Consider the following 19,259-nt stretch of genomic DNA (forward strand, 5'->3'; position numbering starts at 1 on the left):
CTTTCATTACCACCACTTTTAGGCTAGGTTAGGTGCACCTGTTGGTTAGTCATCTTGATCGTCGCAATTGTCCTACCATTACTTTGTAAAATTACCTTCACCGTCAAAATCATCGAAATTGTCCGTGATTTTGGCTTCATCGCAATTGTCCTAGGTTTTTGTTATTATATTGGTTATCGTGATTCGTGGTGGATTCCTTGTTGTATTAAGAAATAACATACTTTTATCATGGAAGGAAGGATTTATGATGTTTTATGTGAACTTTTTTTTTCTCCAAAAGTTGGCGCCCCTGCAATTAGGCATTCACCAAGTCTTGTTGCACGAGTGAGGTTTGAAATATGTCCTGTCTTAAGTTTTGTTCAAGTTCACTTTATGCACGCTAATCGGGACTGGATCTACAGTTTTTAAAGTGGGATCCGAGCTACTATGTGCCTCCACCGGAAATTTTCCACCTGGAGAGTGGGTGAGATGATTTCTAGAAAGGTGCAAAGGATGTCAGATTCACCATAAATTTCCCGATGCGAGAATTTTTTAATGCGGTGTAACGAAGAGTATGATGATGTTACGGATCTGTGAATAAATCACTGTCTATAAGTTTATTCTCCGATTATCATGTCTCAATCTGGATGACTGTCCGAATGGAGCTTTTGCTGTGATGGGGTGACAGGAAATCGTCCAATATATAGGGATGTTCAAAAAGAATGTCGAGATTTTAACGCCGTACGTAGAAATATAGGCGTGTAAGAAAAATTATATCAAAATAACAAGCAAATGAAATACAACACTATGTTACTCTGTCTGTAGACATCTCCATATTGAAATGCTTTTCTGATGTGGTCCATTTTCGCTTCTCTCATTGAAAAGCGGGTCAAACTGCTTAAGTTAGCGGATGCCCAGCAGCATGAAACAAAACCCTGAGGTTTTCTTGCTAACAGTCGCACATTATACATCACCAAAATAAGACTGAAAGCCTGGCATTTCTGTTGAATAGTCCTGCATGTACATGTATGTCCTAAAAATTACGAAAATAGGACCTAACGTAAAAACAATGCTGTTGCATCACAAAGTGTATCTTTATAAAATATTGTTCACCCTAAAAAAATTTGACACAGAAATTGAATTAATATTCCTTGGCAGAAAAAAGAAAATTCATCGTTCACTCTCATGCTTTTTCCCCATGGTAATCTTGGTAAATTCCCATTACCCTCCTTCATTTCGCCTTTTAATTAAGGGGTTGCGTGTTCGATACCCGGTAGAAGCACACAGTGGTTCGGATCCAACTTTAAACTGTAGGTTGTGTCCCGATTAGCCTTTCTGTGCATAAAATGAACTTAATCAATACAAACAAACGTACTTGTAAGAAAAGGTGAAAAAGGGAAACAAATGCATCTGCATTGACGGCACAGTATGATTTTACAATCTAAGATGAAATGATAAAATGAAAAAATCCAATATATGACAAAAATCCAAAATAAAGTAAAAAAAACTTTATTTTTAAGACCAAGAAAACCAGCACCATCGTGTTTACAAAAGTTAAAAACTTGTTTCAGTTCATTTAGGTACATATAAAAAAAACAGGCCTGGATAACAGATTATGGCGTCATAAACATATGATCTCCACTCCAATAATGAAACCTGCAATGCATTTCTCGCAAACAAAAGTCCCATATTTACATTACCTTTTGTGCTCGAAATTATAAGACTTAAAAAACAATACTACCCACCTTTCTGCGAGCCGATGAAGCTATGGTACGTGGTGGTCGTCTGTCCAAACCGAGACGCGCTGGACGCCTGCGAGTAGATGGCGCTCGCCTCGGTCGCACTCGGAACGGCGGGGAACAACGAGTAGAGGTTGCTCCCGACGCCATACCTGCCGTATCCTGAAACGACAATAGCACCATCTGTTGAACGATTCTCAAAGTTGCTGCATGCTCTTCTCGCCTTAAGATAAGGAAAAACATGTCTACACTCTGTCCCTGGAATCTTTGGAGCAGCCGAACGAAAGCAAGTCCTCTGCGCAGGTTGTGACTCGAGAGGGTTCGACCAATGAACGCGTAAGAGGGGAAAACGCGGCTGCAGCTACCTTCTCTACCGTTACGCGCGGTCTTGCTCCACAGATTCCCGAGACAGGGCGTATGTTTGTTTCTGATGAAATTGCCATAGTACCTGTGCAACAGTGCGAAACAAAACAAACAAAAAAAAAACTAGAATAGCTGACAAGTGTGTTGGACAGTTCGGCAATGGGTTTGAGTTTCAAGTTCGGCGCGTCTGTTTTAAATGCATGCCAGAATGACATGCTAACGTTGCTGACGTTATTTGACACTTCCGATTTTCGCTTTTCTTGAAAACTGAAACCAAACAGTGGTTTTAAAATCGACAATGAAAAATCGTTCCGAACATCGAATCCGGGAAGCGGGAACACAGTTTACGAAATGTTACTTTTTCAAAATAACAATTTTCAGTTTTTCCAAGACCTAGTTTTAACAGCACTAATGTGTATGTGTTTATGTATGTTTAGTCGTTTTAGGTTACGACGATGACTCAGCCCCCTGATGTTTCAGGTTCTTTCTCTAGCCAATACAGATACAAGAAACTTGTGACAAGTTAAAACAATACAATATACAGTATGTATTGCATGCACACGATAGTCTACTTCTTGCAACACTCGCATCAACATTGACCTGTCTCTAGTGTCTGTCTATCGATGCGATGAAACCCTCCCTTAAGGCTGCAATATCACTCGGCATCGGTGGCACCCTGTCCTTGCAGAAACCACACAAAAAGAAGTCACACGGTGTAAGGTCCCGTGATCTTGAGGACCAAAACATTCTACAAAAAGACTGTGAGTGATGTGGGTGATTTGAGCGTCGCCTAGCGGCAGGGATATGAACTTTCAGCTTAACGAAACATGCACGCACAAAAACGGCTACAGCCGGATTGCGCACACTTTTCCGGTTTATCAGTGGTATCTGATAAGCCGTTGACAAACTGTCACAATGTACAGGATTGCGCACAAAAAAATGAGGCGATGTTGTCAGATGTAAAATGTTCTCAAGCCGTTCTCACTTCTGTTGTGTTTGTTTGTGTGTGTGTGTGTGTACTTACACGTGTTTTTGCTGGAAGGGTAGCATTAGATAGGCATAGAGGATGAACCTGATTGGTGGACTAGAATGTAATGGTCGGTGTATCTCCGTATTTATACCGAAGGTCACGAGCTTCGATTGACAGAAGTGTGTGTTGTGCAGTCATTACCCTAACTTTTGAGTTTGAGTAAATTGCTATGAAAATTGTATCTTGAAAACATTAAAAGTGACTTACTGTATTATGTAAATTGGTATGAAATGTATCTTGACTTGCTACATTTACTGGTCAAATTATATATTTTTTTATTTAATCCTTACGAGATTTACTATTTTATTTCTAATTTCTCCTCTCTTCTTGTCTAAAAAAACAGTTTTGCGCACAGACTTTAAAGCTATCAAAGTGGCAACGTTCGATCTGTGCCGAATTCGGTTGCGGCGACAAAAACCGTTTGCGTTCCTATTGTGTTGATGCGTGCCGTGTCACCCGTGGTGCATACATTGACAATTTGTAGGTGTTAAATAAATCTGTTTGAATTCCTCGTTCGTTCTGGACTGGTTTCATTAACGAAGTTTACTTGCAATAATTTTGTGTAACCCCTCAATTATTTATGAAACACTTGGTATTTTATTCAGCTACCTGAGCCGCTTGTTAAATGAAAATTGCCATTTTTGACAATGTACGTCCATATTAAATTCCATATTTTGATTAAAATAACTGAATATACTCTATGTGATCAGAAGTATACGGACACCCACCTGAAAATAAAGTACAAGTTTGGGCAACCCTCAATCTGGAACACTGGCAGTCAATACAGTTTTGGCTCACCCTGAGCCTTGATGACAGTGTTCACTCTCACAGGCATACTTTCAATCAGGTGCCGGAAGGTTTCCTGAGGAATGGCAGCCCATTCCTCGCAGAGCGCCAAAATGAGAAGAGGTATTGATGTGGATCGGTGTGGTCTAGCACGAAGTCGGCATTCCAAAACATCCCAGAGATGTTCTATGGGATTCAAATTAGGACTCTGCGCAGGCCAGTCCATTAGTGGGACGTTGTTGTCGTCAAACCACTCCCCCACAAACCCTGCAATATGGACGGGTGCACGGCCGTGTTGAAAGACACAATCGTCATCCCCGAACTGGTCTTCAACGGTAGGCAGCATGAAAACTGTTAAAATGTCAACGTAAGCTTGTGCCGTGACATTGCCATGTAAAGCAACAAGGGGGCCAAGCCCCCTCCAGGAGAAACATGACGACACTGTCACCTCCGAATTTCACTGTCGGCATTATACAGGCTGGTAGATGTCGTTCACCAGGCATTCGCCACACCCACACGTACCATCGGATCACCACATTGTGTACTGTGATTCATCACTCCACACAACGGTTTTTCACTGTTCTATGGTTCAGTTTCGATGCTCCTTGCACCACATGAGGCGACGTTTGGCATTTGTCTGTGTGATGTTTGACTTATGGGCAGCTGCTCGGCCATGGAAACCAAGTTGCCGCACCTTGCGCCAAACAGTAATGGTGCTTGGAGTAGATCCTGATGCAGTTCGGAATTTCCGTGTGATGGTGGCGATGGATGATTGACGATAATGCTGTACGACAATCTTCAACACTCGATGGTCTCTGTAGGTCAACATGGGAGGTTGGCCTGCACCCTTTTGGGTTGTACACATCCCTTCACTATAACATCGGAAACAGTGGACAGAGCGATGTTTAGGAGAGTGGAAATCTCACGGACAGACTTCTTACACAAGTGATACCCAACCACCTTACCATGTTGAAAGTCCATGAGTTCCTCAGACCATCCCATACTGCTGTCTCACACTGTCTGTAGACTACTGAGTTCACTGACTATGTGTTCCACGCGGTAGATGGCAGTACTGTATCGCCCTCTATGATAAACACACGTTTCGCGGTGTGTCCGGATACTTTTGATCACATAGAGTATATAGTATGTGCATATCTTACACTTTTTTTTAGTGATAATAAGTGAGCTTGCTTACCTTCGGGCGCATGCGCAGCAGAAGGCCAGGGAGGCCTTAGCGTGGTGGCTGTTGAGCGGAACGAACCAGGCGACGGAGGGAGCGAGCTCCCCAGCATGGCGGTGCTGGGTTGCGGATGGAAACTCCCGCCTGAAACAAAAGACAACAGCAACATTAATTCAACTCTCGCTATCTCTCGTAAGTAGGTGCATACGTTTTCATATTGGCCGTACGGTCGCGGACATTTCTGGGTTGTGACGACACCGTTGAAAGTCGGTGGTGTCGTTGCAGCCCAGACGGGCCCGTGATTGTACCGGCAACGGTGCAAGCACATATCTAGAAATCGCTACCGTGAGTGGTAGGAAAAAACTGTGTAACACTGTGCATATATATGCAGCTTATGCCTAAGATATCTTAAACAATTTACAGGGAAAACAAATCACCGCTGAATACTGTTTTGTCGTATCTCGCCAGAGATGAGTTGACGACGTTATTGTGTTCCTTACAGGTTAATGCATCACGTTCCAAAGTGACGTATCTGGCTGTCAAGCCACATAAGACGAACTTCAATCAGCTCTCCTGCAAATTCGGTGCACATGGACATACGACAAAATAGTAATTAGCCGGCGAAATGTTAAGGTTAAAGGATAACAAAATAACAATAGGAACAACAATAATAAAATGATATGACAATGAACAGTTCTAAAGTGTGTAATTTTTCGTCGCAATGTAATGTAACGACACCAATTCGGAGTATCTTCTAAAAGGATAGTTGTAATGGGTACTATTTATAAGTCGGTTCATATTTACAATGACGAATTAAGTAATCAGCATTCGTAAAATACAAGGTGTTTCAATAAAATGTTTTTTTTATTATTATTTTTTATTGCTGCGGATTACCATTAACTTTCCGGCGTACTCCGTACTAGTCCCCATAGCGGATGTCCATGCACCCCATAATTGTTTTCAGGAAGGCTTACATTTTTGTCATTTTGGCTCTAAATATATACTCTTACAGTCCACTAAATACAAACTTACATCCCCCAGATGGAAAATTCTAGATAAACCCCTGAAGAGCATGTCCAAGGAGTCATTCCAGCTATGGCCCTGGGCAGAGCCGGCACTGGGGAGGGGCAAGTCCGAGGTCCCGTGCTTCAAGGGACCTTACGCCAAAGGAAAAGAATTGTGTGCGTACGGTTTGTTACGACTTAACAAAACGCTGGTGCTTCCAATTAAGAAACTCATATGAGATTTCCTCACTAAATTGTCTCGACATATTTAAAAATATCCAAAATTACTGAAGTCATGTTCGAAAGAAAGCACAGCACAAAATTAGTTTTCAATCAAAAGCAGTTAATATATACTATTAATTTAATTATAGAATAAAATCACGAAGTGAAAATATTATTTTTATATGTAAATATACACTACACAGCCAAAATTCTAAGAAAAGTAAAAAAAATTAATTATGATAGAGAAAGTTAGATATGATTAAAAATTGTTACTTTGATAGAAAAATAATAGTTTGATATTGAACACACCCAGTTTTGTAATTAAATATAATGAACTATACTAGTGGCACCTCGGAAATTATGATAAAACTTAGAAACTTTAATTAGCATTCCATAATTCTTGGTTTTGACCTTGAACTAGCCCCGTTCCGATTAGTACACAAAATGTACATGCGGAACTGCAAGCTGTCATGCGAAACATATCCCGTACGCAAATGTGCCTTCAGGTTAATGGTGACCACTTTCAACATCTATTGTAAACAGTAGTACATGTTTCATTATTATTTCAAACGTACTGATCGGAAACGGGCCAGTTATTTGTGCCGCATCCTGTATATGCATAAATTATTTGTGTATTAATTGCAATAACGTATATGCTGTGATTGCATAGAACACCCGTACTTCAGACTAAGGAACAAAAATATCGGACTTTTTCAGCCATCTCAACAAATTTGGTTACAGGTCCCGCGAATATTGTATGCCCCAGGCCCCGCCCTGGGGTATTGACAGTTGACAAAGACGAACACGCTGAAATGACCCTCACCATAAGGTTTGTAGATCGGCACCGAAAAAGAGCCGCGTGCTCACTGCGAATGTCAATTCCTGAACATATGAACGCAGACAGGTGCGTGCCATTTTTGCCGGTACACAATCACGGTTTCCACTTGTTGAAAGTGGAAAGTGAAATTGTTGCCAGACGTAGATGGGGAAAAAATGGTTGCAAAAAGCAATGGAGAGGGGAAAGGGGGGGACGTCATAAGCGACATCATTAGGCGGCAGGTGATGCTGTTCGAGCACCCTCCCTCCCATTCCGATAAAAAAAAAGGGGCTGCCGACCAACCAGTGATGCCAACCCTAGAATAATGGTGCTAAACCTAGCACTTAGCACCCTGTGTTTGGCATAATGGTAAAATCTAGCATCATCTTCAAACGCGCGTTCTTCGGAGGCAGATAAAAGGAATATATATCTTAAATCCGCAGATTTTTATTTGTACTTCTCCGACAGACATGTTTCAATCAAAACGGTGTGTGCCGACCCAGGGACAAGTTTTTCCTGACACCCCCTGGTCCATGACCTTCTTTTAATCTGAAATCTGTAGAAAGTTGGGGTCAAAAATAAAACAAACGGGCCGTCGTTACTAGTGTTCGAATTTTCTTTATCTTTTTTTCAAGCACTATATTGAACCCATATAATTAGTTAAACCATTACAACTAATTTATTGGGGAAATTCAATAAGTAACGCAACTTTACAACTCTAAAATAGATGCATACATTAAACTTAAAACTACAGTTATCCTAAAATAATAATAATATATCGTAACAATATTTAGTCGCATATAGCACAATTTAAGAGTTTAATCAGCACTTTTTCTGGTCGGGTGGTTGGCAACGCTGCGACCGACAAAAGCAGGCAATCGCATTTCAGACGGGCGAGTGTTAAAATAGCCAGGCGCCGATCAATAAAACGTGGCTCGCACTTCTTCTGGGAGGAGAAAAAGGGGGAAGCGTTGCCATGGCGATTCCCAAACTCTAGCAACCTGCGACGGATGTTTTGATAGATGTCGCTAATGCGGTTATTTCCGGTTTAACCGCCCGCGCGCACGGACGCTATTCGTGGAACCGCACAGTCCGCGGTCGAGATCTGCCAGAAGCGAACGTTGGTCGTCTTTCTGCGTCGCGCGTCCCTCAAGGGCAAAGATAGTGTGTGTACGCATATGTGGGTCAATTTGGATCTTCCCGATGGTGCAGTGGCTAAAACTGTCCCCTTCACATGACTGTGTCTCGGTTTTGATTCCCGGTGAGGTCACACAGAGACGGACCCTAGGAGGGTGACAGCTCGGACACTCGCCCGAGGCCCCGAGATAGATAAAAATAATTATTTGTGTATGGTTTATTACGTGTTTATAGCAGAGTTGTTAAAGGTCCATGAATTTTAAATAAATGCAATTCCGGTCCAGGAGAGAAAATCAGGAAGCGTAAATGGGTTCTGGACCGTAAAGAACCTTTTTATCTGTAAAGTATTTCAATTCGGTCCAGGAACCTTTTTTCCGGATGAATTTAAATTCGGTCCAGGAACCTTTTTTCCAGGTTCAATTTTAATTCGGTCCAGGAAACTATTTTCCGGAAGAATTTAAATTCGGTCCAGGAACCTTTATTCCCTCATCAATTTAAATACGGTCCAGGAACCTTTTTTCAATGAAACAATACGCAACCTGGACCGAATTTAAATTGTGCGAGAAAAAAGGTTCCGGTGCTGCAGCGGAAGCCAATAGAATTTATGGGTTCTCCTGGACCTTTAATAACCCTGGTTTATAGGAGGGTGGTGCTTCCAATGGAGTAACTAATCAATCAGAATCAACAGTCAGGCTAACGTTCATTACGTAAAATTCTACTAGATTTATTATAATCTTGCTAACAACATTCTTCCTTGCTACATCAAAATGTAAATGCCAACAAGACCAAGATCTACAAAATAACAGACGATAACTTCTTCTTCGCCAACCTTTCCGATAATCATGATCATTTTGTCAACCTACGTTCGTTATCAATCAGTATAGCTCGACTACAACTTTTGCTTTGTTATTCCTTCTAAAACCGCCGCAACCGAATTGCGCACACTTTAGATCCAGAATTGCGCACAAATCTCACTGACCTGTTTTGCGCACAGATTTTGATCGATCGTTGCCACTTAGATAGCTTTAAAGTCTGTGCGCAAAACTGTTTTTTTCTTTAGACAAGAAGAGAGAGAGAAATTAGAAATAAAATAGTAAATCTCTTAAGGCTTAGGTTAGGTTAGGTTTTTCAGTAACACTTAATTGGAATTCCGCCTTCTTCAGCGTCAGAAGGCAATCACAACACAACCAAGACCCGATACAAACACTTCTGTCAATCGAAGCTCGTGACCTTCGGTATAAATACGGAGATACACCGACCATTACATTCTAGTCCACCAATCAGGTTCATCTTCTATGCCTATCTACACTGTAAAAAAAAATACACTTCTTGTACACTTTTGGTACACTTTCTTGCATATAATATGCACAAGATGTGTACTGAAGGTGTTGCAAAAGTGTACTTAAAGTGTTCTAGATGTGTGCGACCCGAAATGACGAAATTTTGTACACTTGTTGCACACTTTGGGGACACATTCAAAGTTGTGTGCACTTCTTCAACGCTTTCTGTACACTTTTGTTTAAAGTAAGTCTGTACACTTCTTGTACACCTTTGTAGCACATGATTTCATTTTGTGTTGTTGGTCATATCGATTGTTATTTTATACTTTTTTGACAAATGAATATCCTATGAACATAAATCAATTTAATTATATAAAGCAGTAACACACTTGAAAGCAAGCAACATTAAACAATAACAAAATATAACTATTTTTTTTCCTGGAACACATGGAAATCGCATTGCAGCATGAAACTATCAATACTTTTTTGTTTAACGTACCAATTTGATAATTGGATAAATCTCATTAAAATTGAAGAAGGAGCAAGTTGAATGTTCCGAGGAAATTAATAGATTTTCTTAAATCGAACTATTCATCTTTAAAGCACACCAAAACAGATCGTTAACTTCGGGGGGCTGGTTGTTCCTACACCGGCCGCTAGATGGTTCTGTCAAAATGTGTACAAGAAACATAAGTTTTTGTACAACAAATAATGATACGTTTGATTGTAATCATAGTGAAAAATTGTGCTTTAACACTCTTCGAAAAATATGTGAACATCTAAGACACAAATTAAAGAAGAAAATGTACTGCAGTGAATAAAAGTGAATCTGTCATGAGCAACCTTTTTGATTCTGGACTATATAAGTAGAAGGTACGTGCGAAAACCCAATAAAAGCAGAGTCCTACGGGACGGCACTTACACCAACTCTAACCAATGAAGAATGATGATGATGACGTTGCAGAAAAACAAACACGCATGACACAAAATTTAAGGTTCACAGTTGAAAGTTGTTGCTTTTTCTTCCTTCAATTGTCAAGTTAAATGTGTCAACTGTATTTTTATTCTAGAAACTAAGTATGAGTACTGAATTGCGATATATCTTATGTGTGCAAGAAGTGTTTTCAATGTGTTCTGAGAGTGTCGCTCAAGTATTTTCACAAGTGTTCCAAATGTGTAAAGTGTACCAGAAGTGATCAAAAGTAGTTTCTGCAGCACACTTCTTATACACTTTTGGGATACCTTTATATTGGAAGCACTTCTTGCACTTTTTGTACACTTCCTGTACACTTTTTAGCACTTCCTGTACACTATTGAAGCACTTCCTGTACACTTCTTGTGCACATTTAATGTGTACAAGAAGTGATCAAAAGTAGTTTCTAGGAAGTGTTCCAAAAGTGTGCAGAAAGTGTATTTTTTTTTACAGTGTAATGCTACCCTTCCAACAAAAACACGTGTAAGTCCACAGACACACACACACACAAACAACCGCAACAGAAGTGAGAACGGCTTGAGAACATTTTACATCTGAAAACATCACCTCATTTTTTTGTGCGCAATCCTGTACATTGTGACAGCTTGTCAACGGCTTATCAGATATTACTGATAAAACCGGAAAAGTGTGCGCAATCCGGCTGTAGCCTCTAAAACTTAGTATAAAAAAAAAGCGAAAATTAAATATATTACCTACGACTCTATGTGGAACCTAAATTCAAAGAAACCGTAACTTCGTACCAGACTGTGAATCATAAGGACGAGAGGAACAAATTTCTGAACGCGGGTTCGAATCCCGGTCGGGCTTGGTTGTTTGTGAATGTCCATTCATCAATTTCATCATTTCATCACTCATCCCCATCTTCGCAAATTAGCCAAGAGGCACAAAACGCTAAGTAAAATAAACTAAATCAAATCAAAAATCAAAAATTTCTGAACTGAATCTTTTGAGGAATGGGATCACAAGAACCGAATACGGTAGTGGAAATGAACTTTGTTCTTCGTTTTACAACTGCTTATCTTGCAATGCGTAGCAACCCTGCCACACTTGTAGAAATATCATTTAGCTTAGCTACAAAATTTTGATTAACGATTAGTAATAAAAACGTAGGGACCATATTGCTATATAACTATTCTTGATATTTTTTTGCGAGTTGACACCTTGTTTCGGCGCTACAAGTGCTCGAAAAACATTTTACCATGTTTGTATGCACCTACGCACTAGACAATCATCGTTGTCTCTGATAGATTTTTTTTCTCTCAGGTAACACGACGACAGAACACTACGGCACTACGGAAACGGGATCACTCTAACTGAGAAGCCGACAGGATGAGAACCATGGAATTAACCTTTTCGCTCAATTCATGCGAGAACGGTGTTTAAAGGTAGTAAAAATATTTCGAAAGGACCTCTCGGACTAAGGAACTTTTCGATGTCCACTTTTCAACCTGTTAAAATTCAGATTCAGACTAACGTTCTTTAGATTTATGTCGGAAGTGCGATGCCCTGTGTGTTAAATGCAAACATCCGTTAAAATGACCTCTGATTGGCATTTTTGTCTTTAAACAATTGTTAAAACAAAGGTCAAAAGTGGTTATTGCAAAACATTTTATAGTTTATCCAAAGCAGAGCTGTTTTACGTTACATTCACTTTTACAATCCCAGCCACTAAATAAATACAATAAAAAATGCGTACGATTCTGACCCTCTGTGTTACCGCGTTTATCGCCGGTAAACTATCTATTATTTTTATATACTTAGGTTTAATATGTGGAAAATTGCTTATTATGTACAAGTATTATGCAAGCTTTTAAACCAGAATTTAAGTAAACTATTTAAAGAACTTAAAGACTGGTTTACGTCGCCACTGATCGTTGCATAACGCACCCTTCTGACCACCGGGTGCCATCTCCGATTGTACGCGAGGAGGTAGTGGGAAACAGCGTTGCCGGAAGAATGGAAATTTTCCCTGCTGAAGAGAAATCCAGGTCCAATTTTCGGTGAACAGGGAAATTGTATAAAAAAATATCGAAATTTGATGTTATCGGACTCCCGTCTTATTTTTAATAGAAAACCTGCATTGGTGCTTTATTTCTATTCTATCTAGTAAATCTACAATAAATAATAATTGTTGCAGTAAACCAGGTCAAATTTTCAGGATACGCCACTGGGCCCTGATTGAATGTTTACCAAAAAATCAGTCTATGCTCAAATAACCAGCCGAGTGGAGAGACAGAGCACGGTGGCGCTGCGCACACGAGAACAGAAGCCATCTTGGAATCATGGCGGCGGAGGCCTACACGAAGCCCCTCGAACGTCGATTCCCTAAAAGTCCCTTCCTGTCTCGCTTCCGATCTGCGGCCCAAGAGCAACAAAGTGTACCGCAGCGCGGCTAATCAGTGGAGAAACAGGTGTTCGCTTTGTGGCCTCGAGGAGCGCTGTATCCGGCCGCATTATGCCGGAAAGCACGGGTAATGCTGTTTTTATTGTTCAGGAGAGATTATTGATGATAAGGAAGCGGTAACATCTACACAAAAAAGCTGAAGCGTTGTTTCGCAATCATCGCTTTCTACGGAACGCAAAAACCTTCCCTAATTCATCACCTTGACTCACGATTAGAAAAATGTGCAGTTCCCCGCCGAGATGCGAGGATGCAAATTGTTCTGTGCTGTACTTTCATCTTTCTGAAAATTGTCAAGAGGAGCGGTCCAAATCAGAAAGTTTTATACCTACGTTGAACAGTGTGACGTCATGTTCAACGGCCATGACGGAGAGAATGAGGGAGAGAAAGGGATGGAGAAATAAAACAACGACAGAGAACGAGCAACTGAATGAGGAAAGGAATATAAATAAACGAGCGGAGAGAAAGAAAATATATTCAAGGAAGGAACGAGAAAGAAAGATTGTGTTTGAGTTTTGTATTTAGTCCAGGAAGTCTAATCAGGACACCGTTTAAAGTGGGATCCGAACCGCTATGTTCCTCCAACGACCTTCGACACCGTGATTACAAGACAAAGATGTTACCACTACGCCATCGGGGAGCCCCTCAGAGAGAGAAAAATAAGTTGCAGGAGGGAGGAGCTAAAGAAAGTAAAAACAGAAAAGGGGAGAGAGAAATGGCAGTGAAGGAAATAAGCAGGATAAATAGATTCTAAGACATAAGAAGGAAGGTGAATTTAGAGAAAGGGAAACACAAATGTAACAAAGGAATTAATAATTACCAAACATTTCTCATATTCCCGGGTGTCTTCTACTTTGTTCAGTTTCGCTCCCATTCGTGAACCTTGCATTCGATATTATAGTCGCATGTCGGGGGCCTCCATGAAAATGCAATGCCGAACGCTGTTCTTGGCAATCAAGGGGTTTGAGGCGGGATTCCCGGTGGAGGAAAGTAACATAAACTAAATCAATCAATCAAATCAAGCTTCAGATGATTGCACGAGTCCACTTAGCAAGCCTATAGGCCTCGCTCGCTCTAAACCTGCTAACGCACAACAGCAAGGGATGTTACGGGATTAATGGTACTCTAGCAACCGATGCCGAAAAGATATTCTTTCCACTCTGATTCAATGGAGGAAGAACGCTCTTCACACGATAGGTCAAGCGCCTTGAACTTGGGTGGAATCAAGCATAACCCTTTTGTCACCAGAGCGCGTAACATCGTGACCGTGGCAGCCGTTCGGAGCGCTAACAAAAGAATTAACGCTGAATAACCTCGCCTCTCCGGGTAATTTTCATTTGGTTTCTCCTTTCTTACCTGCTTCCCCCTTCGAGACATATGAGCTGCTTAACCTTCGGGGAGGCTTACACTTGAGACTTCACATAGCAGTTGTGAGTGCAAAAACAATCAGCTTGCCTCTCGAATCCAGGCGATATATCGTCACGATATTTTGGTTATATATATCGTGTCGGCCATATATCGTCACGAAATTTGGCGATATATATATATATATCGTGTCGGCGATATATCGTCACGATATTTGGCGATATATATCGTGGACACGATATATCGCCGACATCATGATACCGAAAAAATATCGTATCGTATCGTCCTCGACTATATTTTCTTGACGATATATCGGGATATCAAATTTCGGATATCGCCCATCCCTAAATCTTATCCACAAAATGCTCCGGTTCAGAATGTGAACGAAGTGACAACGAACCGCTGAAACAGAAAAGAGAGCAACACACGATGTATGGCTAGGTTGCACTCTGGAGCGCCAATGATCTGTGCTAGAAGGGAAACGGCATAATTACAAAGAAGTGGCCATTGAGAATTTGCTCTTAAAATCCACTTATCGCCGTAGAGTTAGGCAACACACATAACGCCAAGCAGGGAAGCGAGTACTTCAGGATCTAGGTGTCCCATTTTTCTTCCCGGTGACCGTACAAATGAAGCGCATGGTTCTGGTAATGTCACCGCTGTAACCTCGAATTGTGATGCACAAAAACAAAGTACAGGTGCCAAGAACGTATTTAGGAGGGAGGGGGGTCCAGGGGGTCCAGGGTCCAGTTCTAAAATGAAGTAACGAAAATGATGAAATAATAAAATAACTAAAATTGAATAATGAAAATTTACTTGTTTAATAAGTTATTTATTTCCGCCTAACGTATTGGAAGGCAAGGATTATATTGGGATAACAAGACTATGAATAATAGTACCAAACAAGATTTAAGCAAGATTTATTACTACTTATAATAATATGCACAAATATTACCAGGAACTATATTTTCCGCCAATTGGATTTAACATCTTTTTTTGATATTCAATAAAGATTCAATTCTTTATCTATTTGACATTCATTTCCTTGCCAGGACAGATGTTTCTTTTACAAATTTGCAGACCTTAACTATACATAAGCTACATAATGAATAAGACCTGTTACATCACTATCCTTACACAGTCTTTTTACCGATTCATCTAATAAAAACGTTAGTTAATTTAAATATTTTAAGTAATAGTATTTTAATTAACTTAATATACTAATTATAATTATTTTAATTTAAACATTATTATTATTATTATCATCATAGTTTGAGACACTTGAATCGAAAGCCCACCCCCTCCCCCACCGAAATACAGACTATAGCGTGCGACTGTCGCGGACCCCGTTCACCGGGAAAGACAAGCGCTGACGCCGGGCCGCTTGCCGCCGAGTCTCGTAGCGAATGTCAGGGAATGCTCTGTAGATACGTGCCTGACAGGAGCCTAATTTCGGTTCTGTGCCACGAAAAGATTCAGGAAGAGGGAGTGATGGCTCACAGACCAGGGCCGGGAGAGATCTTTCTATATCAGCCGGCGCTCAGAATTTACTTCACGCACACCCTGGAGAGGACCGGATAATACAGAATTGATCACCGCTCCATGAACTCGAGGGAAAACGTTAATTTCCTGTCAAATTAACTCCAGGGTCCTTCCAGCAGTGAAGAAAAGAAGCGGGAGGAGGAAATGCATCTTGGGAGAGACGGGACGTCATTATCTTCAATCTCTAGCCACCATAAACCGATGAGGCAGTGGGAACTGGGGAGCAAATAAAAGAACATCGATGAAAGGGACGCAGTCTTCAAAAACAGCGTTCTATACCTTACGGTCCACGCAAATGTTTGATTCTACTCGTATAACAGAGGAATCTGTACGTGATTTTTTAACCATGCTCATAACTTTGTATTAGCAATCGATGAAAATAAACTACCGTATTCGCCCGAAAATATCAGCTCGCCATTATTGGGGATTATACAGTTTTTATCCTTCAAAACATGAGAAAAATTATACGATTTTGAATATTTGGAGCGTATTTACAATACCGGAAATATCTTCAATTGCTTTCAAATTCGGCATACTCACTAATTTTGGCCTCCTAATCACGAATCTGCAGTTAAAATTTGGCGGTCACTTCTAGAAATTGCAAAATAAGTAGAAAAAAGTGGGTCCGTGAACGGAGTAAATACCCTTGATTTATGAAGAAAACAACTATTTTTTGCAATGATTAGCGTTTCAAAACTATGTTTATGATGATCCTTAATTTAAACTATGCTTGCCTAACCTAACCTAACCTTACCGTGAATGGTTCGTGGGGCAAACATGTTTTCCACCTTTACGCAAGATGCCTTTTTCACATGCAAATCAACGCTCTGACTTATTGCACAGCACTTGAGCAACGTTGGTAGCAAGACCGTTGTGCGGAAAGGAAAACGTCTTCATATCAGAAAACATGGTTTCCATGTTATTGTATGGAGAATCATAGCGGTAATTCACAAGGTTTTTTTGCACGTGACCGCCAAATTTTAACTGCAGATTCGTGATTACGAGTATTAGTGAGTATGCCGAATTTCAAAGCAATTGGAGATACTTCCGGTATTGTAAATTCATGCCGAATATTTTTAAATGCAAGAGCAGTGAGTACCTATTTGATATCTTCTGATTTTATTGGACAATGGGTCATTTAATTTACATGACCTTGGCCTGACCAATTGATTAATCCCACATACGTATGCATTCGAATATAGAACCTCTTACTTAGCGCTAATTTATATGCATTATTTTCACTGTTTAAACTGAAGTGTAATGTATCGAAACGTTATTGCCAAAAAAGATTTCATCCTACAATATACGGCTGGGAATATTTTACAAAGATTGAATGTACAGTCACGGACACTGCTGGGTTGTAACGAACCCACTGAAAGTAAATAGGTTGATTACAACCCAAAAGTGTCCGTTACTGTATTAGTTTCATTCCTTGTGTGCAGTGGCGTTCCCAAGGAGGGAAGGGTCACAACCCCCCCTGGCCCAGTTTTCATAAAAAAAAGAATTTTAAAAAGGTTGTCTACCAAAATAACAAATTCAAAATTTTGACTTTTTCTTGATCTTTCTTTCCTTCTTCTTAACATTAATTTCCCCCTAGTTCGTTAGAGTTGGAAATTAAGAAAATATATATACTTATTCAATGAAAAAACTCCTACCACAAGGCTAGTTAAGATAAAAACTGAAGTTGTACTTTATCAAGAGATTTATACTTGCTTTAATTATTAATGCATGTAAAAAGTAATGCTTCAGGCTTCGTCCTGGATGGGGTATGGCCATATTTACTTTATTATTTTTACAAAACTTGATGCGTTTACTTCGTTAACGTCGAAGAACTGAAGAAAGCCGCCGCCACGAACGTGGGTGGGGATAAATACCGGACGAGTTGTTTTCGTCCAATCACACTCAACCTTCAGCCAATGGGCGCAGCTGTCATTCTGCTCGTCTACTCCACGTGGAATCTCAGTCACATGACTGCGGATACACAGTTGTTGTTACGTGTGGAGAGTAGATGCGTGGCAACACTGTGCGTTGAATGTGATTGTTGCAGCTGGTGGTCGCGCTCCTTGGACTTCAAAGCCAGTCGTTAACGTAGCTAGCGCGTCGACTATACAAATATGTAATTCTTAAGGAACAAAGTAATCAAATCTTAACCACAACTCAATACAATTTTAGATTTCCAAATATTCAATTTTAAATTGTATATTCACTATACTGTAAAAAAATAGCAAAAATTCTTGGCCACAAGCATAATTTCTTGACTTTCTTGACCTACCTGTTAATTTCTTAACTTTTTCGACTGGTAGACATCCTGGTCAAAGGCAGGACAATAAGGCCAAATGAGGGCCGACTACTAAGAAAGTATACGTAACCCCGTTTCGAAAATCCAAATTTTATTACCGAATCGCATTCCGACGACTAAATTGTCGATTTCGGTGCCTAAATCTTGCGCATTTTTCGGCAAATGTCTCGTGTTCCTAAAAAAATTGATGCTGTAAATGACAGCGGTAAGCTCTCACGATTATCAAGTGAAAAAGCTCGCCGAGGTTCGGGTTTCCAAACGTCAGTATCTCCAAAAGTTCTCTCTTTCCTCTTGTCTCCTGGAGCCGCGAGGTGACCTTGGTTCCCATAGATACACAATGCCTACATGTGTGCATGTACCGAGCTGTGTACACTCCCTGGGCGGCGCTCAAATAGTTCCGCCTAATGCCGCGCGGTGTCCCTGCAGTCTTTTATCACTCGCCCGCGATAAGTAAAGAGATGTGGGAAGAGCGGTTCTGTCGGCAGTATTGCATCATAGGGAGGAAATAGAGGTAGGATTTTACGTGAAATGAGAAATTCCACGAAAAAAAATTGAGAAGAAATTTGAAGATACATGTTTCACATTTTAATTTCAGTCTCATTAGATTGTGAAACATATTAAATTTTTCTGCCGTGTAATTTACCCCACCATGGGCGTCGCCAGAACTTTTTGTAGGGGAGGGGGGTCAGACAATGGATAAAACTTGAATCGTAGAAATAATAACAATTATTATTATCATTATAAAATACCTATTATGAATTCATAAAGCAAATTTTATTCCAAATTTATTATTATTATTAATATTATTATATCCTTGGGGAGACTTTTCTATTCGATCCACTAAATGAGTGAATATCTAGCCCAACTGTATTATTTTTTTTGTTATTTAGTTTTGTACATTTCACACAGTGTAAAAAGATGATAGCTATTCTATTTATTTGTTAACTTTTATACATCTCGTTCAAAAAACAAAAAAAAAAGGCTTTAAAAGTTAAGAGGAAATTTTAGCCTATTTGTTGTGTGCCCTCTCACATAAAAGTCGTTTTTGGAATCTTGAAAACTGTGAAACCAATTATTCTTTGGTTTAAATGGCAGAAGACCAAAAAATAAACTGGCATTAA

The 19,259-nt window shown here is 40.1% G+C and overlaps 1 protein-coding gene across 3 annotated transcripts in view; it reads right to left on the minus strand.

Moving 5' to 3' along the window:
- wge (BAH domain and coiled-coil containing protein winged eye) overlaps positions 1-19,259 on the minus strand; it is a 184,012-nt gene that overhangs the window by 87,193 nt on the left and 77,560 nt on the right. For all 3 annotated transcript variants that reach the window (XM_083125352.1, XM_083125353.1, XM_083125351.1), the window contains exons 2-3: positions 5,093-5,221; positions 1,725-1,880 (exon numbers count right to left, since the gene is read on the minus strand). In XM_083125352.1, coding sequence (XP_082981478.1) covers positions 1,725-1,880; positions 5,093-5,189 — 253 coding nt within the window. In that variant the 5' untranslated portion in view covers positions 5,190-5,221. The remainder of the gene's footprint in view (positions 1-1,724; positions 1,881-5,092; positions 5,222-19,259) is intronic.

Source organism: Lepisma saccharinum, chromosome 7 (assembly GCF_977018435.1).
Source record: "Lepisma saccharinum chromosome 7, izLepSacc3.1, whole genome shotgun sequence".
NCBI classification, from domain to species: Eukaryota; Metazoa; Arthropoda; class Insecta; order Zygentoma; family Lepismatidae; genus Lepisma; species Lepisma saccharinum.